This window comes from Opisthocomus hoazin, chromosome 25 (genome assembly GCF_030867145.1).
Source record: "Opisthocomus hoazin isolate bOpiHoa1 chromosome 25, bOpiHoa1.hap1, whole genome shotgun sequence".
NCBI lineage: Eukaryota > Metazoa > Chordata > Aves > Opisthocomiformes > Opisthocomidae > Opisthocomus > Opisthocomus hoazin.
The window spans coordinates 11,492,328-11,517,458 of NC_134438.1; the positions used below are offsets into that span (position 1 = coordinate 11,492,328).

General features: G+C 40.3%; 1 protein-coding gene across 1 annotated transcript in view; it reads right to left on the reverse strand.

The window, feature by feature from the left end:
• Window positions 1–21,201: 21,201 nt before the first annotated feature.
• NGF (nerve growth factor) overlaps window positions 21,202–25,131 on the reverse strand; it is a 35,173-nt gene continuing 31,243 nt past the window's right edge. The window contains exon 3 of the mRNA XM_075442857.1: window positions 21,202–22,025. Coding sequence (XP_075298972.1) covers window positions 21,294–22,013 — 720 coding nt within the window. The 5' untranslated portion in view covers window positions 22,014–22,025 and the 3' untranslated portion in view covers window positions 21,202–21,293. The remainder of the gene's footprint in view (window positions 22,026–25,131) is intronic.

Here is a 25,131-nt window from a genome sequence, read left to right on the forward strand (position 1 = left end):
TATGCTTGGAAACTGTTAATGAGATCACTGCAAAAACCTGAGTGGAACAGAGTGGATAGGGACACATACCTACTTTTTGCTCCAGGCATGTTGATCTGTTGCTTTCCATGTATATCCTGTATACCCATGTTATAAGAGCACATAAGTAGAAACCCTGAGCACCTGAATCCTCCAATTTTTATTAACTTTTGTAAAGCTCCTCTTTGAAGTATCTTGCAGGGTTTTTTTGCAGTGTAGTTGTAACCAGAATTTAGAGCACATGGATAGTAGAAGGTGTCAAATTGTAGTAACCTCGTGAATGGTTATGGTGCTGTGTACAGGAGAACCACTGTATGTAGACATACAGGTTCTCCTGTACACAGCACTTTGGGGTTCTAGCAGTTACTACAAGGCCATGGGTAGACCCACACTGCTGTAGTTAGGTTGGTCTCTGGCATAAGAACCCCTGTGCTTCATTAAAAGCAGTGCTAGGAAAAAAAGTTAATGTGAATGGGACTTATAAGTGGGGATGATCCTAATGCTTAATAACCTTTTAGAAAGAGAATTGGGTAAGTAGATAGGAAAGACTTAGTCTTGTTGCCATCTTGTCTCTTTTTAAAACCAACAGCTTGTTTTTACCAACATTTAATGGAATCCCCCAGATGCTATCAAACAGAAAAATAATTATTGTAACTTCACAAGAAACTTCACTGTGTATGTCTCCTTAACTGTTTTGCTCTGTAATTGTATAAAACTTTAGCTGTAAAATTTCTTGTTCCAGAAGGCTATGATGAACTCTCAGAACACTTGTATCACACTTAACTCATTAATTTCTAAATTTTAGAACTGATTATGAGGGTCAGCTGGGAACCAGCTGTCAGAGCTGTGTCGGCTGTATCTGTGGGGAACTTCATTACAGAACATGCAGCCACAGGTATCAGGTGTAGAATTATAGAATGGTTTGGGTTGGAAGAGACTTTAAGGTAGTCTAGTTCCAACCCTCCTGCCGTCGGCAAGGATAAAAGCATGTTACCTAACTCATCCCAGAGTGTGAAGTACTGATTAGTGCTCACTATGTTCTTGCATTATTGTATTGTTTTATTGCACTATTGTATTACTGCACAACTCATTTCATCTGCTTAGAAAAGGAAGCTTATCTTTTAAGACTGAATAGTGTTTGCCTCTCTAGGAGGAGCTTTATATATCTGGCATAAGAAGGAATTCGCTTCCTTCTGCTGAGTGGAGTTTTTGCAAATTTTTTGTTTTTTGAGCAAATAACATGACTTGGAGTTTGTGGTAAACTTGCTCCTTCCTTAGTATTGCTGGGTGGAATAAAGAACAGAAATGAACGTTTAGTGAAATTCTGCAGCACTGAGTTTGATGTTGTTCTTTAGCTTAAATTAGATTGTTTGCAACACAACCTTTTAGTTAATTGTACTTAAGCTACTTAATACCACAGTTTGTTTTGGGCTTCCTGTGCTGTTGCATGTGTGGCCTGCTGCTGTCTGCAGTCAGGAACGTGAGCTTTATTAGAAAAACACCTGAAATAATTGGCATTAGGGAAGGCACAGAATATGGAAAGAAAAAGAGAAGTGAGGAAGAATAACAGAACAATGGATAATAAATATTAGCCTGAACAGAACGGCTGCATTACACATGCATCTGGGACATGATTTAGACAGAAAGGAAGGAGCTAGAGCAAGAACTTATTTGGAAGATAGAAAACATAAACAATACATTCCTGAGTTCTTAATTAAAAAAAATTGTAGCCCTTCCAGTTGTTGAGGTTGAACATGGAGGATATTGACTATGTAGAACAAGAGCCTTAGGATGTCTGGAACTGTCGACTTTCCAATTAAATTACAGAACATGGAAAAACATGCAGAAAGAAGGCTTACTGACAACAGCCTGCATCAGTTACTTGTGCTTCTTAGTGCATGCCAGGATGTATCAAGTGAAGTTGCTGTGGTAAATGGCAGTGAATCTTGTGTTGGCCAATATCTTCTTTAGCATAACCTGGATAATGTAATGGAAACTCTGTAAGCGATTTATGAATGACAGCAAGCTGCAAAAAGCTCCCGAGATGGAGGAAGACAGAACTAGAATTATAAATGACTGGCAGATAAGAGAAAAATTCTTAAAGAGTAGCTAGAAATTAGTAACATAAAAGATCATACATTGTGTAGGAATAGGCATCATCACACATGTGGGATTGAAAGTAAATGGCCAGGTAGTGTCTGTAGTGAAGAATTTGGGAGATGCTGCAAAATGCGAGCTGAGCAGAAAATGCTGCAGGCAAGGAGGCAGGCATACTGTTTATTATGGACAGATCACAATTTGAGATGAACGTGACAAGCAGCACTCCCACAGCCTGGTCTGGGTTCTGCTCCCCAAGAAAGGCGGGGGCCACTAGGGGACAATCCAGACCAACTTTCAGCTCTCTTGCCTGTTTGAGTTGTAAACATGAGAGGATTCCAGGATGTCTCCTGGAGAAGGAGAAGCTTGCTTCTTCGTAGAATTGAGATCAGAATACTGCTTTCTGTCTGTCTTTAGCTGTCCTGTTTCAATTGCTCAGAAATGTAGGAAGTCTAAATCCATTTATTGATTCTTACGGTTAGCAGCTGAATGTGTTTTTTACAGGTCTTTTCTGCATTTATAGGCTAGCTAAGTAAGTTTTCATGGGTGCATGTGGGAGGTAGTGATTCAGAATGCCTTTCAAAATTATTGTCTGCGGTGCTGTTCAAAAGATGTTTGAAATCAGATTTTTCTTGCTTCTGATGTTGGCTTATATCTAGTTTTATTTCATGATTTTCACAGGTCCTTGAGAATTAAGCATTTCTGTGTGTTCTGCTGGAATTGAGATATTAAGGAGGAGTCACTGTTCCCAAATCACCAGTTTGTCTTTACACCCGTGTTCATGTCAGGTGTTGCTGTGCCTGCCTGTTGTATCCTTCACAGGCATGCCCTGTTGTGAACAGTTGAGTAGATACAGATCAGTCTTTGTTCTGATGCAGTATGCTGTTTTAACACTTGTGAGGTAAAGATGATTTTTTTTTTGTAGTGGTGAAATGGGACCATCCACCAGACTTTCCTGACCTGACTACACAGCTGATGACTGCCAGCTTCTCTTGATCCTGCACAGGGAAGGACGTGGATATCCCATTAAAACAATGCTTATTACTGAACATTTTGAGTTACTTTTTTCTGAGCAGTAACTTGGGCGTTGGTTTTTGGTGACTCTGTAGTGAATTCTGGACTGAGTTCAGATACCTGAGGTACTCTTGGTTCTATACTATTGGTGAAAATGTTGACTAACATTTAGACGTGTTATCATATCCTGTCTGATAAACCTGACAATTTGCAGCTTCCCTATATTGACACTTTGTATAGCAAATGTTTTTGAGCAATATAATCTGTTTTGTAGATTTTTTCAGGATAATAAAACCGTCCTGTGTTTGCAGAGGTTAGGGCTCTTTGCAAGAGTTGCAAACCGTTTACTAATAAGGATATAGCCTCCACTGTGGGCAGAGGTACAGTAAAAAGACCCATACTACTGAATGAAGATCCTTCAGGGAGGAAAAAGGCTGGAAGCAGCTCAGGTCTCTGCACTGAGCTGTTAAAGTTGAACTTCCAAGTTTCTCATCAAAAGCTGAAACCAGATGGAAGTAAAATGTAAGGAGTAATATGAAAAATATGTTGCAGAAGATCAAATGGAGGAAAGAAAATGAAAATGTTCTCAATTGGCTGCAGAGTTCCTTCAGAAACAGCTTTATAGGAGAGTAACCCAGTTCATACCTCACCTTTATTTTGCCTTTATGTGCACACAGGTGAAATAAAGTAGAGCCGTGCAAAGCTGGGAGTATGCATTGCAACATGGCTCATTCCAGCATTGAATAGCTCTGGTTTTCTGTGTTACTAAATTAGATTTAGGAAACTAACAGGCTTTCTGCTGTCTCTGAAGGCTCTCTTTGCAGTATCCAGCTGAAAAGAAAATTAAAAGCAAGAGTCTCCTCTGCTGGTAAATTTTGTTCTCATTTCTTTTATTTTGAGGCAGTAGGATGACTTCTGTACCCTCATGTGGAAGGGCAAGAGTTAGAAGGATTTGAAGCCTCATGATCCAAAGATTCAACAATTCAAGAAGGAGAAGGGAAAATAAATAATTAAATCACTCTAACAAGCAAGAAGTGTCCTTATTCAGAGAACAGGAATACCATTCTTTCCTTCTTTGGGGAATACATGAGCAGAAGAATTAAGTGGGAGACAATAACATAAAAGTGTTGTCAAAGTATTCAAAAAAATAACTGACTCTTGTGCAGATGCCAAGTCTAACTTTGACTGATTCTCTTTTAGGAATTTGTGGAGCAATTTTCTGAATTCTATTAATATAACAAGCAAATATACTTTGTCTGCAGTGTGGGATTTAAAGGTGATTTCTTGATGATTTTTCAGGGGCCAAGAGCATGTAGGTTTTTGAAATATAAACTTAAATGTTATATGTAAATTAAAAGTGGTGAAATGTTAAGGGAAGGGAAAGGGGAATGAAAAGAATAGATAGCAAAAGTGGAACCAAATTTCAAATGTAAGAGTAATATAATGATAATATTTACTGGTTTTTTGGACTGCATGCCACAGTAGTGGGCAGTAGGAAGTTTCTTTGCTGCCTCCACACCCAGCATTCTGAGTTTTGTATGAGCTAGTGTTTTGCCAGTATTTGTATCATAACAGCCCACAGCACACGGTGGTTTGTGCTGCCAGCAATGTGAATGGGGTCCGCTGTTGTTAAAATAGGAAAGGGTTGCCCTGTCAGTTGAACAAACACCATAATTTGTTGATAACATCATATACATTGGCACTGTAACCTGTGAAGTGATACAGCTCAAGGTGGTCGGTAACAGAGATATTAATGATATGACAATGTAAGGCCTGTGATGATGCTGATAGTGGTATAGGATATATGCAGTCCATGATAATGGATAATTATAATGGTGTATTTCATATGTGCCGACCATGGCAACAAACATGGTGAGAGGTGGCGTGTATTTGTCTCTTAGTTAATTACTTTCTGTAGCATTTTGCCTCGTGCTGCAGGAGGTTTGTGTCATGCAACTGAATGCCCGTTGCTATGTCCTTCTGCATAATTCAGAAGGGACTGAACACTTTCCGCTGTTGAAGTGCATTTGTCTTTCCCAGATACACGTTTCCGAGACTCCTGGTAGGATTAGCATATTCTCAAGCCCCAGTTCAATTATGAAACTATAGCATTTTTGGTCATAGTACAATGAGTAATACTGTAGATAGATTGCTTTCACTCTAAGCCTGTTCAAGAAGACACAGATTTGTCTGAACATCCATGATCTGTGAGTCCAGGAGGCTAATAAAATCAGTTAGTCTGGGTTTTAGCCGACAACTTAATGAATACAAATTTGCTGTGATCTCTCAATGAAGCTGTCTTAATGAGGATAATTTAATAATGCAACTGCTAGCTACAGTCTTTTGCTGTATTCTTCCTTTTTTTCACAGATTCTGAGATTGTATGATAAAATGTTCCGCGTAAGAAGTATTGCTTTATCGAGTGGCAAGATGTATGCCTTTGATCAGGTTGTTCGGATCTCGTAGATCTCAGAATCACAGGGGTTTTAGTACGTTCTTTTGTTTTGGGCTTAAATTGTATCCAGATCTTTAACAGCTATTAAGCAAGTATGCATACTGGTCTTTCTTCTCCTTTAAGCATGCAGTTTTGGCTATTGTTTGAAACAGGGTGCTGAAATAGCAAACCTTTGGTCTGACTTGAATAGCTCATTGCAGGGCTGGCAGTTCAGATGGTGTGGTCCAATACAGGAAGATGAAATGTTTGTTTGATTCCTTGTTCATTCCCAGCTCCCTTGGTGTCTTACATTTATGCAAAAGGAAGAGGCTAAATAGTGGCTTAGCTACTTTTACAGTAATACCAAAATCCTGTTTGGGACCTAAAAGCTGTAGGAACTGTTTTTGACAAGCTTAAGAAGGTTTTTGGTTTTGCTGCTGTTGGCTCAGAGGTCCCCTATTTCTTGTCTGTGTTTTTTTTTTTTTTCTGATTTCTTTTCCCACCCTGATAAAATGAACTGTTCTGCCCTTGGACCTTGAAGTTTAGCATGTCCTTTCTGGACCAGACTGTCCACAAAGGCACTACAATTAATCAGCTTCCCAGGTTGAGAAAAGTTGTCTCAGCTTTATGCTGTTAGTGCTGCAAAATACACCTCAGATAAAGTCTAAGCCATTGTTTCTAATGTAAGTTAACATGATTTGTCATAAAGTAGCACCATGCCATTCTGCTTATTCCATGACACTGAGAAAATAAATACAAGAAATTTCACTTTGACTTCTGGCTTAGAAATGAAGCGAATTTAAATGCCAAGAAAAAACATAAAATGAAGGACGTAACAGTTTAAGAACTAGTAAGTCATTCCTATCTATTCTGGCTGTTTATATTTTGCTGTTGATTAGTCTTTAGTTTACAGAGGATCTTTTGTGCATTCACAGCAAAGATGTGAATGAAAGTAACCAGCACTACATCTAACAGTAATAGTGAATTAGTTTTTGTAGTGTTACCTGTGATCAGTGGCAGACAAGAAGCTGTCTCCAGATGACTTCAGTTTCTCACATCTATGTTCTAAACAGCTTTAGGTAACATTATAGCAAACAAGGAGTGTAAGAAAGCTAAATAATGGTGTCAGCTGAGTTGGAAAGTATATTCATAAGCATACTCACAAGATGACTGTAAGAATGTGGTTTTAATGAACTTCTAACAACATGTGTGTCAAACTTACAGACATAATTATTTTTGTGTTTGTATGAATGTGCATATAGTAACTGCTATTCAGAGCAATCTGCTGTAGCAATAAGAGGAACAAGAGCTGATAAAATGCACTTGAAGGGACTAGAAATGCGAGGCTATGCAGCTTGCATAGTAGTCTTCAGGCAAATGGAAGGCAAAGACAAAAATGCGTTTGAGAGTAGAAATGTTCTGAGAAGTGTTACACAAAGAACTTCATTGCCTTGAGTGGAACATACACAAGTAGAACGAGTCCGAATAACTCAAATACAAGAAGAAAGCAGAAAGCAATAGAAAGGAGAAAAAAATCCCCAAGCAACTGCTTGGAAATGTTGTTCCAAACTAGCTGAGAGAAGAAATGAGTAGAGGCATAGGCTAGGTTTAAGTGTTGGGGTTTGAGGAAGCAAAGGCTGTTGAGAAGGTGAACTGTAGTTAAGGAAGTGGAGTTTCTACATTTGCTGTCTCATTGGTTCTTGTTGCCAGAAATATTTTGGTAGAAGTGTTTTATCATTTTGTTTTCTCTGTTCATAGTGGAACTTGTAGTTTAAGCTGGTGTCAGAGCTGAGTCTCTAAAATACTTGAGACACTAAAGGAGCCATTAGTATTATGACAGAATTGTAAGTTGTGATGGACATAAACTCTCTGCTCCCAACCATGCCGTCTTGCTCCTGACTGCACAAAAGGAGCCGTGTTTGGACTTCAGTTGTTCCAGCATAACTCTGCAGTGAATGGGAAGAAAATCTGTCACAAAATCTGTAAGAAATGTGAGTGCATGTAGAAATGTTTGAGGTGGTGAAACTATTTAGGTGGCAGACTGGCTATGCCTGGCATCTGAAGCCAGCCACTCACTGAGTTTCTGTTTTTACTTGGGAATAGTGACTGTGTACTCTTGGTACTTCCCTGTGGTGATTTTGATCTCAGTGTTCTCTCTCTTCTTTCTTTCTTAGCTGTGGAAGCTATTATATATAGGGGAATAGTTGCTTGTTTCAACCTACTGGTTATACTCTGGCTAGTGCAGCGTAGTAGAGGTGCTAAGACAGTTTTCCTGCTTCCAGTTTCATGCTGTCCCTGCATGCTTACTTCTCGTGGTTGGTCACTGAATGAGGAGTACAGTCTTTTTAGCTAAGTATTTCCAAAGGACTCTTGAAAGCTGAAATCTAGTGGGTCAGGAGGGAGAGTGTTTGGAGGAGAGGGTTAAATGATAGCTTCCTTTTCGAGTCTTCCCACGTACCTCCTTTGTTTTTTGGTTTCCATTTCTGGACTGTCATGATATTTAAATTACACAGAGCTGAACCAAATGGTTGGTATTAGAGATCACGAGCATGACTGCACATTTGATGGATGTTCAATTTTTTTGGCCTGAAATCTCTTTGGAGTAGTACTCTCTGTGAATAGGTCATTCACTCTGAAACATACAATCATAGCATGACATTTTTTAATGTCTTTCTGTAACCTTGCTTTCTGTTATAGGCAGACCACAGGCACATCTCTCAGGAGTGTTGTTTGGTGCAGTACTTTGTCTAAACATTTTCCCACTGGATCTAATCCAGTTTGGGATTGCAACTGTCGTGAGAATGCAACAAATCATTCTGGGAAGTATCTAAATTTGCCCCTATTGGTCAAAGCAATGTTTATGCACAGCCAGAACCACATGACAGAGGAGTGGGTACTCTTGAACCCTGTTAGTAATATGTGCTAAAAAAATACCAGAGCTCCCAATTTTTTGTACGAGTAAACCGCAAAACTACTGTTTGCTAGTTTGAACAACCCCTGATTTGAACATCATTGGAAAAAAGCCAGGAAAGCAACTGGAGTCAGCCCAGAAACATTTTTTTAATCCTTATAGCCACTTTATTTATTCAAACAAAGAAAGGAAAAAACACTCAAAAAACCCCCACAAAAAAACCCTGTTGAAAAATGTACAGTTTCTTTGAAAGAGTATTTTGGGGCTTTACAGCGATTGCTTGACATGTGGTACCTACATGAAGACTGCCAGTAGGAAACTCTCAAACATAGAATAAATGCTGTAAGTGTACACATTTTTGCTGATTTTCAGTCCTGCCTCAGATCAGCATAAATCATTGTTCATTTCCTGTATAGTAACTTTATTACATCTAGAAGGTATCTGAAAATGATCAGCCTTGCAAAGGGGTGTATTTAGCAGTTTTCCAGTGGAGTGAATTGCAGAGCTCTCACACGAACAGGGCAAATGTCTGAGAAAGTTTACTATTTCCATGGGTTGCTCTGAACACTCTGGAGTGATGTTTTTGTCTCTGACTGTAACTGATGCTCAAGTTGCAGAATACAGCATTTAATAAGTATTTGAGGGAAAGATCTAAGGTACTCAGATGACAGAGGCTCTGTGAGGCAAAGTGTGAAGCATGTTGGCAGGAGTGCTGGCGTTGTTGCAGCCTGTTCTGTATGAGCTTTGGAAGGTAAAATGTGCATTCATTCCTCCATCTACTACTTTATCATAAGCAGCTAAAACTGTGGCCTGGTTGCTCCTGCATCCAACTGCTGTTTCAGTTTAGGGTATTGACAAGGAAGATCCTTTAGGTGAGGAATGATACCTGTTTTGAAGGCCCAGATTGATTGACCGGTCCCCACAGTGCATGGTCATCTGCCTGGTGAGTGAGTTATGGCATTTTCTGTGCCTTATTAATCAGGGTGACAGTTTGAGAAACAAAGAGGCAGTAGAATAGAAAATAAAGATTTATGGGATTAGGTGCGAAGTAAGTAAGTGTAGTGAAAAACAGGCAAAAATAGAATGAGAGCTGCAGCTCTTGAGGAACATTTCAAAAATAATGAGCTAGATCCTGAGCACAAAAAAATTTAGTGCATGAAAATAAAAGAGAAATAAGAATGGGTTGGAGAAAATTTGCTAAAACAAAATGGGAACATGCAAACTGCAAGACCGCCTGTTTGATTTCAAGTTGTTAGCTTCAGCTGGGTGCTTAGTAGTACAGCTGTTTCCTAATTATGTCAGCATTAGTGAAAAACAGCAGTTTGTAAGTAAATGCAGGGCAATGCTGAGAAAGTGACAGTATTAAATGTTTGTTGAATCACCTTTTATGCTCAAATGCAAGATCCTGTTAGAACTAGTTAACAGAAAAGCAAAATTTGTTGACTTGTCTTGCAGTGTAAGATCACTGGCAAGACTGCTGTGAATGTATACTTTATCTGAAGAATGACTGGTTGTTATGAACATAAGGAACAAACTCTTACAATAAACATAATTTTTCAGCCTAGTGCTGAAGAATCTAGGAGCAGTTCCAATGTGCAAAATCTAATTTATTAATTTGTATATGCCTATTTGCCCTTGCATGGCTTTGATGTTCAGAAGTCAATGTTTAAGCCTTGCTGCAGTTGACAGCTGTATTAGAAGTTATTAATCACTGGATGAGTCATCTGTTCACCTACATTACATGGTGTCTTAGCAGTATAATGAAGATGACCTGAGTTTAGGGAAGATGGGATAAATATCGTTTGTTTCAGTTTGTCCCAAATCCATTGTAGGTAAGACAGTCTGTATGTTATAACCAGACATTTTTTGGGAGAATTTTTGTGAACAAGTCAGAAAATAAGGGCATGTAATGTCTTTCTAACATTGGTGAAATAGAGGGCAATTCAGTATTTCAAGTGCGAATTTGAAGGAAATTTCTTGGTTGATTATAACTTAAGTTTCTGGGGACACCATTTTCTTCCATTTTCAGAAAGATATATCTCTTGATTTCTCTTAATTGGGTGGAAGGTGGTGCATTTCTTAGAAGTGCCAGGATTATACAGAATTCTGCTGCTCCGGGAATGTACGGCCATAATTTTCGTAGTGCCACTCTCCTTGTGCTGGCTGTGGAAATTGTAATCAGTGTAACTGATCCAACTCAGGACACAGCAGAAAGCCTTTAGCTTTTTTCAGAAGCTTTATTGCCACGGTTCCTATCTCTGGGCACTATTATGGCAGTAACAAGGAGGAAGCATGAAAACTTGAACAGAAAGTTGTCAAGTGCAATTAAACCAAACATTGATTTTTCTTTTCTTTCATATTTTAACAATTAGTCATTAATTGTAACAGTACCTTCAATACATATTAAGCTGCACTATGTGTAGGCCACTATACTTAACATGGCAAGGAGTGAAGCAAGAAGATGATACTGTCTGTTATAGATGTCTTTTCTGCATCAGCTAGTAGCTGGCAGTCTTGTGGCAAAATGTAGCTGCATGTTGTCTGGTTTTTTGCCTGGTTTTTACAGTTCGGTGATAGTTGTGTGTAGTAATTCTAATAATGCAGTTGTCAAATAACTCTGCAAGAGATACATGTTAGATTGCTGTTGAAAATGATGTTAGTGCCTAACAGTTCTGAACTTAGCTTGTCTAATAACTTGCTTCAGTCAGACATCTGAAATGTTGTTTGCTTCAGACTAACAAGCTGCAGAGTTTGTTGTGTTTGGCTTAAATGATCTGCTTTGGGAGTGCACTTTGAAGGAGGACTTCAAGAACTCTTGTCTTCCTAGAATGAGAGAACTGGACTTCCATCATTAGTCAGTAAACAGTCCCAGTTTAGAACAGCACTTTCCCATTAGATACTGCCTTTCCTATGTTAGTAATCATGTAAATTTATTTCTAAGATACTAAAAATCTTCTGTTTGCTATCCTTGTCTATTCTGATTCTATAGTCTTAGGAAACTAAAGGAGGACGAGGGAATTTTCATACACTTTTTGCATTCTGGTCACCTTCAGTTCTTCATCTTATCTAGTTACATACAGCTGTTCTGATTCAGAATATTTTAAACCTAAGCCTCCAGCTGCACTGTTTGTTATAGAATATTTATGGCTAAAATTTCATATGGTCATTGTCAGTTAACAAAAGCTATTGAAAAAATTGTACGAAATCTGTCTGCTTTGTTTTTTACTACCTTAATAGGAAATTGTTTTTCACAACTTTCCGAATAGTATTCTTAACTTTGTGTGGGAGAACAGAATAAAAACTTGGATCTTACAATTACACGTTTGACATAGTGGACATTGTCTAGTGAATTGTATACACTCTTGCATTATTTACCTATTCAGTGGCTCTTTCCTGTGTTCAGCACATTCCACCCCACTTAAAAAGTCATCCCATGGTGTCTAATGACTCACAGTGCATTTTATCTTAGAAACTTGAGTTCCAGTCTGTGTGAAGAACCTAGAACCAAAGCAGTCATTTGTAGTTGGTGACATGAACGCATTTTTCCCCTTCCTTTTTTTTACTGTGCATCAAGTCAATATGAAATGAAAATGAACAGAGCTTGAATGTTACTGCAACATATCAAACTGAATTTTGGAAGTAGTACACTTTAACTCTTAAATCCTAAAAGTATTGTTTTAATTAGAACCTGTAATAAAAGTCTTGTTATTTATTGGTTAATACGTGTCTCACAAGGGAATTTGGATTGTGCACCTTCCTTGCTTCCTGCCACAGCTAAACTTGTTCTCAGAGTTGGATTCTTTGCAGTAGAATTGGAATCTAACCAAATCAAATGATTCAAGAGGAAAAAGGAAACCAGAACAAAATCCCCAGAGGATGCATGTGATCAGTAGCAACAGCAGATGCGTGTTTCACAGAGATGCCGAGAGCATCTGCGCTGTATTCATCAGAGTCTAAAGGTATTATCTAGGTTGAATGTTATTGCATAGCTTTACAATTGTATGTTTCATTTCTCAAAAGATCATCCTTTGGATCACAAACTTAAGGGCAAGATCTTGCTAAATGCCTGAAGAGGGACCACTATGTATGCTGGATTATGTAAATACAAGTGATGCGAAAGAGACAGTCCATGAGTCAGTGCATTCAACACACGCTTGCTTTTTCCAGGCAGAAGGAACCATCACACAGTAGCTGAATTTGAATATTAAGTGAAACACCAGTTTGCAGAGTAAGTCTGGTGGCTTTTGTGCTTTAATGCTGGCTGGCAGTACTTGCTGAAAGCAGTGCTTCAAAAGAAAAAAACATATTCATTTCACAGAATCATACAATGGTTTGGGTTGGAAGGGACCTTAAAGATTATCTAGTTCCAGCCCCCTTGCCATGCACAGGGACACCTTCCACCAGACCAGGGTGCTCAAAGCCCCATCCAACCTGGCCTTGAACACTTCGACCGAGGGGGCATCCACAGCGTCTTTGGGCAACCTGTGCCAGTGCCTCACAACCCTCAGAGTAAAGAATTTCTTCCCCACATCTACTGTAAATCTACTCTTTTTCAGTTTAAAGCCATCACCCCTTGTTGTATCACTACATGCCCTTGTAAGAAGTTCTTCTCCAGCTTTCTTGTAGACCTCTACCAGGTACTGCAGGCTGCTCTAAGGTCTCCCTGGATCCTCCTTTTCTCCAGGCTGGACAGCCCCAACTCTCTCAGCCTGCCCTCATACGAGAGGTGCTCCAGCCCTTGGATCATTTTTGTGGCCCTCCTCTGGCCCTGCTCCAACAGGTCCATATCTGTCTTGTGCTGAGGGCTCCAGAGCTGGACGCAGTACTCCAGGTGAGGTCTCACCAGAGCAGGGTAGAGTGGCAGAATCGCGTCCCTTGCCCTGCTGCCTATGCTGCTATTGAAGCAGCCCAGAATACGGTTGACTACCTGGGCTGTGAGCATTTAAAGCAGTAATCTATTTAACTGATTTAGACATGGGTGTTTTTGAGGGTTTTTTGTTTTATTTAGGTGTAAAGCCAGAAAAATTTGTCCTCTGGAACAGTTTGGTAGAAGCACATTGGAAGAACCTCCTGCCCCTCCCCAGTGACTTTAGTTATAGTCACATTGTAGTGTCCATATCGCTTGGCAACAGGTACCAAAATGATGGCTTTCCCAAACAAAGATATGCAGTAACACTTTGCAGCTTCATCATTCCTCTTAAATTTCTGGGAGAGGTTAGGGAAACCCTTCAAAAGCTATGAATTTCTGATTGCATCGGGAAGTATTTGGTGCTGTTTGAATTTTGGAAGAACTCTAAGGAGAGCTCATAGAACATGGAGGTGGTGCTTACTAGATTGAGAAAGTAAAAATATTGTTGCAGGAACAGTTGTCACTGGGAGGATAAGGACAAGGTATTTTACGTGGTAATTTGAGGCCAATGCCTGGGATCTGCTGTAGAATTGTGCGCATAGGAAAGAGATGGTCCTCTGGTCAGAAAACTCTGTCCTGGAGAAATTAAGAATTCACAAGCAGAGCTCCCTACCTGTAGAGCCCCATCTTGTCTGCTGTTGTCATGTTTAGGATATTGTCTTCTGTTCTGTGCTGCAGGTTAACCTTACCTTTTCTTACTTAAGTCAAAGGAATATCAAAAAGCTGTCAGCTGATTGGGCTGAGGAAGGTACATCTCTGTAAGTTAGCATTAGGGTTGTGCAGCTAATGTCACCACTTCTTTAAACCATTGTGGAGCTGTTTTGCTCTTTAACGCCAGCCAAACCAAAGGAACATCCATTTCTCTAATGAGATGTTGGTCCTGTCATGATTCCCTTATGCTATGTAAAACTAATGGACACTGTCTTGTGGTCAGATTGGAAGTTGGATAATTCCATCTTGTATTTTCTTAGTTTCAGCCCTACCCCCTGTGCCCAGGTGTTCTGCTGCATTGTTTTCTGTAAATATTAAACTGCAGTGTAGTGGTTATTGCATGTTTTGTTCCACTTTGGGCTGCGACATTGTGTTCCTTAGTTTTTTGCTAGTTTCTTTTCACTTCATAAAGCAACTTGGTTGAAAGGTGCTACCGAAGTGTCAGTGTATAATCTTCAATGGTTATACAGACCAAAAGCTGGAATTCAAGATTGCATATCAAGTCCAATGACTGCTATATCATGCTAGAGATACCATATCAGAATACCTTATTTATAGGCATAGAGAAGCTGACTTTTCTAGAGCAAATAATTCCTCTAGAAGACAGCCAGAGAAAAGTGAGAATACAATACACAGTGATTCCAAGCCCTACAAGTAAGTTCCGTGACAGTGGTTGTAATTGCTCTAATGAAAGATGTTGCTTACTAAAGCTGACAGGGGTGTGGCTTCTACAGCATTTCTCTTTAATCGCATGTTTAAGTAAGGGGTTAGATAATGAAGCAGCAGTGTCATGTAAGGTATGAAAGGAAGCATATAGTGAAAGCATGACTGTTACGTAACCTGGCTCTTCCTCTGCCAATATCAAAATTTCCTGTCTGTATTGCAGTTCAGGTGAAAATAATCAAGGTAAGGCCCAGTGAAATAGAACCTGATTTCACATCTAGGCATTAGAATGGGCTTTCTGGCATTCCAGGCTTTTGGTATCAACTCAGTAGTGGGAATGATTGCATAACCAGTAGGATTTCAGCCATGTGTTGTCATGCGCTTCCCTGCTTTCTCCCCCAACAAAAACCACCACCAAACAAAAACTGGGATAACAGAAGTGATGAGAGGAGGAGTCCCTTGTTAGGTGATGGAAACTGATTATGGTCCACACCTTCTTCATCTTTCTAGAGAACCATCTGTTGTCCTCTAGGCAAAATTTAACCTGCACTCCTTAGTCAGACCAAATAGCAGTAGTGAAATCGTTAGTGTCATGTATGTGGCATTTGGCTAAAGGTGAAACCAGGTCTGGTCTGATTTGCTTTTTAAATAGAAGGATCTTGTTTTTCTTTCCTCAGAATCTAGAGAGATGAATTTCAGATTCTTGTAATAGCGGTCATGCAATTCTTTCAATAAATCTGTTTCACAGCAGTCCCTCTAGTTGATCTTATTTTCTGTGAAGTAGCTTTCCTTTTTCTTAGCCATAATTGTTTTCAATGCTTGTAAGTAAGGCTTTAAGAAGAAATGAAGGCACTTCATCTTTAGGGAGGCACTTGGTTGTCAGGCTTGTATAAATAATTAAACGTGGTAGACTGCTTAAACAGTCAGAGGGAAGTCTAGCAAACAGTGTGTAGCACTTGTTTCAAAAGAAGTGGAGAAGCTGTGGGTACCAGAGGTGCTCTTGAGAAATGAAGCGTGCTGCAAGCTAGCAGTTACGTTGAACAAAGCTTATTTGTAGAGATCCTTCCTGACAGGTTTTCCAGTTATTGTCACTTTATACAAATAAGTGAGCGGGGTTATCAAGTCCATTCTGTTGCAGAACTCTCCATGCTGAACTGTAGTCTTGAATCAGCAGCTCTTACAAATGAAAACAAATTATGCAAATACGGATGCTATTGTCATTCCTTGGATATAGTGGAAACAACAGCAAAATAAGCCGTTTTGGGTGTCTTTAACAGTGTTTCATCAGTGTAAGTTGAGCTATGTCGTCACCTGGCTCTTCAGTCCCTCATCCCTTCTCTTGAAGTTATGGTATAGGTTTGTTCACGTGAGATCTCATTTAGAATCCAGGAAGTTCCTGCTGAGCAGTAATCCTGTAATTGTTTTCCTCTTTCCTGAAAATCATATAAGAAAACAGATTTCCACCTTTGCTCTACTGTATAACCTCTTACTATAATTTGCTGTAGTTGCCATCAGTCTCATTTCTCCAGTAAATGAGTTTGTAGCATACTGCCATTTTGTCAGTAACTCTAAGCCACTGAGGGAAGGCACCGTTGAAAGCACAGTTTCTCAATCAGTAAACATAACACTGACATTACACAGGAATGTGTATTAAAAAAAAGGCATTTAAGCAAGGCATTCGAGCCTCTTTGTGCCTGACTTTGCAGCAGTGCAGGATGCTGTATATTGATCATAACGTGAGTTGCAGACAATAAAATGGTAGACTACGATGTGCTTGATTGAAGAAAACAGAAAGAAAGAAGCTAACCATGATAAAGGACAGTTCCGGAAGATACAAGCTGCAGACTTCACACAACAACTATGATGACAGATGATAATGGCTGTCACAGCTTCCCAAACAGCAGCACTGGATCAGTTCACGTTAAGTATTTGTAAAATTATTTACTTCAACACTGAAAAGAGGTATTTCTCATCTGCATAATCTATCTTTAAAAGTTCTATCACTCTTATATGTTGGTGTGATGTTCCTCATGGGTGTACTTTCCGGAAAAGCAAACTAAAGACAGGTTGCTTTGTTACATTTTTTGTACTCTGGCCAGAAATCATTGTGTACAGCAATCTACTGTAACCTAGTGATGTAAAAGATCAAGTCACTGCAACTGAGGTGATATCTCAGGCATCTCTAGCTGGATTTTCTCTCTGGGGAAAGAAAAAAGTTAACAAGAGCTTGACACTAAGTTAGTTTTCTGATTAAATCTTGATGTAGCCATTTGCTTTTAAGATACCAGTTGTTGCCCAAAGAAGCAGAAAGCAGTCAGGATAATCAGTGACAAATGCGCACACTAATTCAACTCCTGGAGACATTGCATTCTGAGGCTGAGTTGCTAGTGTGATGTGGGAAACACTGCCTTTTAAGGTACCCTCACAATGTGTTTGTTTAGAGGAATTTTCCGTGACAGTTCACCTGTCTCTGATGTAGGATGGTAAGAGAGAATTTTTCTTGAGATAATCAGAAAGTCTTTACAAAAGATGTCATTGACTTCACTATAGTTTCGAAGGCTAAGCCTCTAGAGTTTCGAAAACGGTATGAAAAATGCTTTCCTGGGTTTTGTTCTCTTTCTGATTTTATTAAACCAGCCTGCTGTGCTGTAGACCGGTAGCATTTGTGACTTATTGCATGAGTTTTGTACTCCTTCATCCATGTTTTGAAATTGCAAAAGTATGGGGCCATGTTTAACTGTAGTCTAAGAGTCCATATATATAATTGAAGATGTTCAAAAGTTCTTTCTCAGACTTTATGTAGATGGGTGACAACTGTGACCATGACTTCAACAAAAGGAGTTCTAATTTAACTCTTGTCTGGAAGCACGCAAATTTTGGCAGATGTCACTGAATCACACAGAATCACAGAATGGTAGGGGTTGGAAGGGACCTCTGTGGGTCATCTAGTCCAACCCCCCTGGCGAAGCAGGGTCGCCTACAGCAAGCTGCATAGTACCACATCCAGGCGGGTCTTGAATATCTCCAGAGAAGGAGACTCCACAACCTCCCTGGGCAGCCTGTTCCAGTGCTCCGTCACCCTCAGAGGGAAGAAGTTCTTCCTCGTGTTCAGACGGAACTTCCTATGCTTCAGTTTGTGCCTGTTGCCCCTTGTCCTGTCACTGGGCACCACTGGAAAGAGTCTGGCCCCATCCTCCTGACACCCACCCTTGAGATATTTATAAACATTTATTAGGTCCCCTCGCAGCCTTCTCTTCTTCAGGCTGAACAAGCCCAGCTCCCTCAGCCTCTCCTTGTATGAGAGATGCTCCAGTCCCCTCCTCATCCTCGTAGCCCTCCGCTGGACTCTCTCCAGTAGCTCCTCATCTTTCTTGAACTGGGGAGCCCAGAAGTCATATAGTCCTTGCATCTCACTCAATGCAGAAACATTTCTAGCAGATATTTGTCTCATCTGTTTGCTGGCATGTCCAGAGATAACAATTCCGTATACGTCCAGGCAATCAGTCCCATACTTCGTTTCTGCATGTTCAGGGTATCCTTGTCGTATGATACTAACCACTTTAGAGTACATGAAACTCTGTGCTTGGGCTTTATCAAGAATATTTCTCTTTTGCTGGAGGTAACAGGGAACTGTGATGCCAGTTACTGCAAGAACAGCTAGGACTACTGTTGTTTTAAATCCTAGTCTTTCAACGTGTCGCAAACATCTGTAAGTAGAATGAAGATTGAGTGCTGCAGGGGGAATCTCACAGGTTGGATTTGTGTAGCTGTGGTCAGAAATGGAGCCTCGTCTTGCCATCTAAGCGCACAGTTGATACAAAAATTTAAATATGGCAATAAATCTCTAAGAATGCACTTTTCCAGATTCTTCTTATTTTGTAATCATAAAACCCCAAGTTCTCATTTAATTAATGTCTTGAAATACTTAACCACTTCTCAGAAGATCATTGGTCACATCAACTTGTCTCACAGGTGTAAAAAAACATGTAAGCAGGGAGAGAAATTAAGTACACCCTTAAAATTTAAGTTACAGGCTTGGGTTTGTAGCTCTAAGTCTGGAGTTCCCTATTCTGCAATTAACAGTGGGATCAGATCAAGTGTGAATGTGTCAAACTGTCCTTTTCCTTCTTCCAGCCTCCCTGTTTAGACCTTTTTTATGAACAGGCAAGAAATATTAGTAATAAAATAGTTCACTGTTGTGAAGGATGAACCACTAGTCTAGTTTCAGTCTTGGGAGCACAGAATAAAAATCAGCTGAAGGGATAAATGTGGAATAGATTGCATCGATATCTACAAGAGTAAATAAACCCTCCTCCCCTAAACTAACAGCTGTGTGTTTATTCATAGAAATTTTAATCCAGGTCCAGATTTGTAACAGTTGTTTGTAGAGCTTTCAATGACAGCTCTTTGTCCCTCAGGATATTATAGGTAGTAGTAGTACCTTGTTCTTGGCAAGAATGTGCTTTAAGGTGTAATCAGAGGAACTCTTAAGTGGGATGGATGTGGAAGGAATGTTGGCTCCCAAGTTTGCTTTAAGAACAAAATCATCACTTTCAGGGCTTCCTGAAGAAATGCCAAGTCTTACACATGTTTGGAATTACCAAATGCATTCATGAGATGCTTACAACTGCAGTTTTGTTATGTCAATGGTAAAACAATAGCAGTCTCCGTAAACCTGGAAGTCCTGGATGCGTAGCAGCTTCATTTTTCGCTAGTTGCATTGTGTCATGTGTGGTAAAGAGCACTTCTAAAGCAGATATGTGACTTTGGTCTTGTTGCTTTAAGGCTGCCAAAGAGCACAGGCGGCACTCTGCTCCAATTCCACATTTTTCTTTGCTTCAGAATACTGTGTTTCACTGATCTCCCTCCATCTCTCCTGTGATGACTGGCAGGTGACTGCTGCTGCAGTTGTGTTCTGCTACTGTGTCAGAGCATCTGATGCCTACATGATTGCACTATAAGCATTCCTTAGTCTTCGTTGTCTCCCCATGCTCCAGAACAAGTCGTCATTATTTGGAGGACACGGGACAGTCAGGAGCCTGCCCTCTCCTTGACCTTTCACATAACTGACTATTCATACAAATATTGCAAATATGTTGCTCTGGAGAGAGCAAAACATTCTCACTGAAATATTGCTGTCCCACACCATAACCACATACTAGAGGGGGCTGAAAAGTGGCATAGCAGTGATTATGAGGAATAGTCTCTGTCTCAGTGCCTTCTACTTGACACAGACTGGCACTATCATACCAGAAAGCCTTGCCTAGGTTTGGTTATTTCCACTGGCGCTATTTTACCACAACACATTTTCTCTAGAGAACTGCTGCCCTTTGTTATTTACATGGAGAACGCAAATGTCAGGTCTGCTTTTTTCATTAAAGAAATAACTGTGCATGAGGGGAGGCAAGGGTGAACGTATACCCTCTAGGATTTGGAAGAAACCAAGCTGAAAACCCTAGTAGTTCTTGTTTTGAAAGAGTTTCTGCAACGGATCACAGCTGCTCTTCCAAAGGAAACAATGAGAGAAACTGCTGCTTTATTCAGTGTGCAGTGACTGAAACACTCATCACAGGCCTCAGACTCCACTGTGGACTTCCAGAAACCAATGTTCCCCAAAGCACAGAAATTATGAGCATAGGGTGATTTTAGGGCTTCTTGCTAAAACACAGCCTAAGTGGTTTTTTTTTTTAAGTTTTCTTTTATCATGCATGAAAAGACTTGGTCCTATGTCGTCCCCATTGCCAAAATACTAGCTTGAGAGAATTTTCAAATTTTATTTATGTGACATGAACTGTTTTTTGTTTATATATGTATATCGACATTTGCAACCCCATCACTAATATAGCTTGTGAGTAATGAGATGTAAAATACTATTTTAATGCAAAAATACATAAATTTAGATTCTACTTTTGTGCAGACAAATGTTCCAAAGTAATTCAGAACCAGTTCTTATTGCAGTGAAAATAATTTGCCAATTTTTAATAATGCGCTAGAAGTCTTATTTAGAAATTTAGCTAGCAACATGAAGAACTAGTATTTCTACACAGAGGTCACTGAGATGATGAATTATGTGAGATAAATAGCTTTATGGGTAATTAGTAAAACTGGAAGTGACTTTTGAAGGGTCTTTTTCAGTTTCTTGGTAGTTGGACAAAACATTTCAATTTAAAATAAACCTACAAGATTTTCACAGTAAACTGACACATTTTGTGAAGAAAATTGGTTTGTTGTGGAAGAGAGACATATGTGTGAAAACTGTTTTATTTTTGTAGAATGGCGAGCAGTGATTGTTCAGTGGCTCTGTGAACGTTTCAGAGTTGTAAGGCCGAATGACACTAAGGTGAATATCTTTTGAAGAGTTCCGCCAATAAACAAAATGCAAAACACAAAAGGTTTCCAAAAGAGTTTAATAAATAATGAGGTTCTTTCTGTACTGTATAAACTATAAATATACCATGCAGTCCTTTATAACTTAAAATAATTTACAGGCTGAGGTAGGGGGGTAGGAGGTTGTTGTCATGGGGTTTAGATCCGTCTTAGGGCCTCCCTGACTTCCTGCTGAGCACACACACACAGGCTGTGTCAATTCGAATAAATCGCCAGGCTGCTTGCTTGCCCTCCATTGTCAGCGCTTTGACAAAGGTGTGTGTTGTGGTGCAGTAAGAGTTCCAGTGTTTTGCATCGATCCCTCGGCACCCACTGGAGACTGGCTTAGGGTCTCTGCACTTGGTCTCAAAAAAGTACTGCTTAAATATGTTGTTGTTAATGTTGACCTCTCCCAACACTGTCACCTCTTTGCCTTTAATGTCAGTGGCTGTGGTTTTGTCCCCAACCCACATGCTGACGCTGTCACACACTGAGAACTCTCCCCTGTGTAATACAGGATGCGTGGTCCTCTTGGTCCTGGCAGTCCTGTTGAACGAACCTGTACTGCTGAGAAATCCCATATTCTGTCCTTGCCCTGACACTGGGGGGGGCTGTGTGCTGAACAGCACCCAAGGAGACCGGAAACGCCTTTTCTTAAAAAATTTTGGGTCCACGGTGATATTCATAACTTCTCTTCTACCTGTTGTCCAAGTAGAGTGGCCATGGGATGTCTGTGGAGCTCCTTGGGGAATGTGGTGTCTGTTACTCCGGTGGGTATTGAGCAAGGAGTGTTCTGCAGGATACTCCAGTGGAGCATTGTCCTCTGACTTTGGAGCTGCCTGTGTGCCGATCAAAAAAGCTATAATCAGAGTGTAGTACAGCATGGACATTACGCTATGCACCTAGAACAAAAGAAAAACATAATGTTACTGTAAGCCATGCTGGCACAAATAGATGCCGTTGCTGACAAATTTTTAAGATACCCAGGATCATACAGATTTCGTCAGGTATTCGTGTGAGTGCCAGATGTTGCTCTTCCGGAAGAGCTCATTCAGACAGCATAAATGGTCTTAATAAAGTGAGAACATTAGAAAGTAATAGCTAGGTTATTATTAATTCCTCTGGTATTTGTTATTAGAACACTGTTTATGAAGCACTTGTTTGGTGTTATTAATGTGGAGACCATGTGGCGACAGCATGTTCCCAGGAGTAAAATCTCTAGTGATTTTGGCCAGGGCTGGTCTCTTGGCTGCAAATACCCTGCAGAGTAGCGAGAGTAGAAGCAGTGCCTTGGCTAAAATAGCTGCCCGTTCAGTTAATTTGCCTGCAGAGGTGTCCTTGGGGCTAGGGTGGGGACCACCAAGCTGGTACTTGTAGAGGAGGGAAGAGCCCCAGTGAATTGTCCTATTATCATACACTCAACAGCCACGCTTACCTGCCATGTGGACAGGCCCCACCACTCCGCCTGGCTCAGCAGCCTCCAGCTGCCTCCATCTATCCCATCTGCCCTCTCAGGACACACCACATTGCTGATTTTGGGCAGATAAAGCCAATGCTCTTGCCTAGAAGAGCTCAAGTATCACCTGTCACAAGGGCAGATGGGATTTTTCCATGTTCAAGCTGCCTGTTAGGACAAATATGGGTATTGCATAGGAGCACTGTGGATGACAGGCTAGTTCTGGGTTGGCATCTTAGGTATAGCATAGCTAAAACCATTGTGGCCATAGTAGTGGGAATTATGTACAGGGAAACGCCTTCCTTTTTTTCCGACTGCCATGAGCAAGAAGCTCCACAAATATCACTGCATAGCAGATCCAGTGCCAGTGCTAGTCTTCCTTCCCTGAGAATATGCACATCTTTTGGGTGTGGAGAAGTGTAAGACAACTGTCTAAAACTTTGCTAAGAACAATTTTATACCAGAAGACCAGCAGTGATACCTTGTTAGGTAACTACCGTGTGTTGACTTAATTCAGCCATCTGTTGGGTTAACAAATCGGCAGCAGGCATCATGGGAATAAGAGACATTCAAAAATTATCTGAAATTGCAGTTAAGGGCAGACATTGTATTTCCGCTGTGAAGACTTAGTAAGCAGAGACAGGGTATAAACAGACAAAAACTACCAAGCAAGGCTCCTTCTGTCTCTTTGCCTTGTTTTGCCTGACGTGCCTCAGCTGGCCTTGAATTACACTGTGTCCAGCCAGCAGGCAGGCAGCCGCACATAGACTGGACAAACAGGGTTTTGTAAAAGAGGAATCAGGTTCTGCAGTTCCACTGTGATTTCCCAGCACGTCTTAATGTTTTTTCTGGGTGTGGATCAGTTACTGTTGAAGTTCCCGCTCTGTGTTCAGCTCTTTCAGACTAGAATCCCAAGCAGCACTAAAGCAATCAACCAGGGCTTTAGCTTTGCTAGAGCACAATCTTGTAGAAAATGCAGAACGCTGAGATGTCCCATAGGATCTTGTGTGGATAGTCTTACCTCAGACAAGAGCTGCAATGAAATAAACAGCTGTGTTTGAGCAGGGCTGGGCAAGCATTTAAAAAATCATCAGGAGATGCCAAGTGAAGGTAGTGACTGAAGAGGGTGAAGATGCTACAGTCCCTGCGTCAATGGGAGAAAAGAAGAGAAAGCCCAAAAGCCACATTAGCAGTTGTCTGTGCAACAGCTGGGCTGGAAGAATTGGGGACAAAATGGTGATGAGGAGACTCAAATCTCTGTCACAGAGAAAACCTTCCTGTTCCAAAGCTACTTTAACTTGCTTAAAACAAGGCTGAGAGTTGCTGCTTTCCCACGTGCTGCTCGTGCTTGAGCAGTCGTCATCATCTGTATAAGAAAATAGAGCTGGGTGTAGCTCAATAGCTTGGCTGTGCACGATTCGGAGAGTAACCCCTTGTTCTACGAGCAAATTAAAATCAGATGGTTCATTACATCTCTAAAGAGTTAGCTTTCCTGACAGAAATGTTAATAGAAAAGGTTTGCAGAACAAAATCCAGGCACAATTTACACATTCCAATAGCAGCCTCAACCTATTGTGTTTATATATAACCCCTTTTTTTTATTATTTCCTTCTATAGGAAAGAGACATTGCAATGTCAGCAAAGAGCTGTTTCTAGTTTTGTGCTACACAAGATTCACTGCTCTAAAATACAGCTACATTTATGTCCCTTCTCTGAGTTTCTTCTGTTGCATATGCTAAGGTTATTGCTTTAAGGCCATTAACACAAAATCAGAAAGATCTCACCTGCTTGTCGTCTTTTTCTTTTTTGTTTTTTAAATGTGGCTTGTATTTCCTCTGCTCGTGGTAAAATATTCTGTGGGGAATGTGGCCTTGACACAGACATAATGTATATGGGATACCTGGTAGTTTTCCTGAAGATTCAGAATTGAATCTTTTCATCAATTATTAAATTAGCGGAGAATAGAAACTGACAGATTTAAGAAGTGGATTAGACTTGATGACAACAAGCAAAAAAAGTTAACATTTAAAGAATGGGTATGCCTTAGACTGTGAGGATTGCAGACTTTCTTGCTGACATGTACAGATATTTTACACGCCCTTTAGTGGGGTTGTTTCTAAGCTTTGTCACATACTTAGTTACTAGACCCTTTCATGGTGCTTTCTGGAAGTGTTCACAGTGCATGCCAAGTGCAGCCACCTGAACTTCCAGGGAGATGCACAGCTGCCATTTCTAGTGCAGGTAGTACGTGGGTATCTGTTTGTAACATTGGCCACAAACGTTATCACAGGCATTTCAATGCCAAAAATACAAAAACTGTACTAAACCAGAGGATGTTTACTGAGAACTGTGACTTCTAAGTGTACCATCTCTCATTATAAGTAAACATTCCCCACAAAAGACACGATGTCTGGAGAAAGAATAAAGAAGACACCGTAAGTGGAAACTCCCATTTTAGCCACACAACAGCTAGCTAGCAGGTATCAGTGAAGCAACTTGTTTAATAAATGAAAGAACTAAGCTTTTCCAAAAATAAGAGTATTAAATGCAAA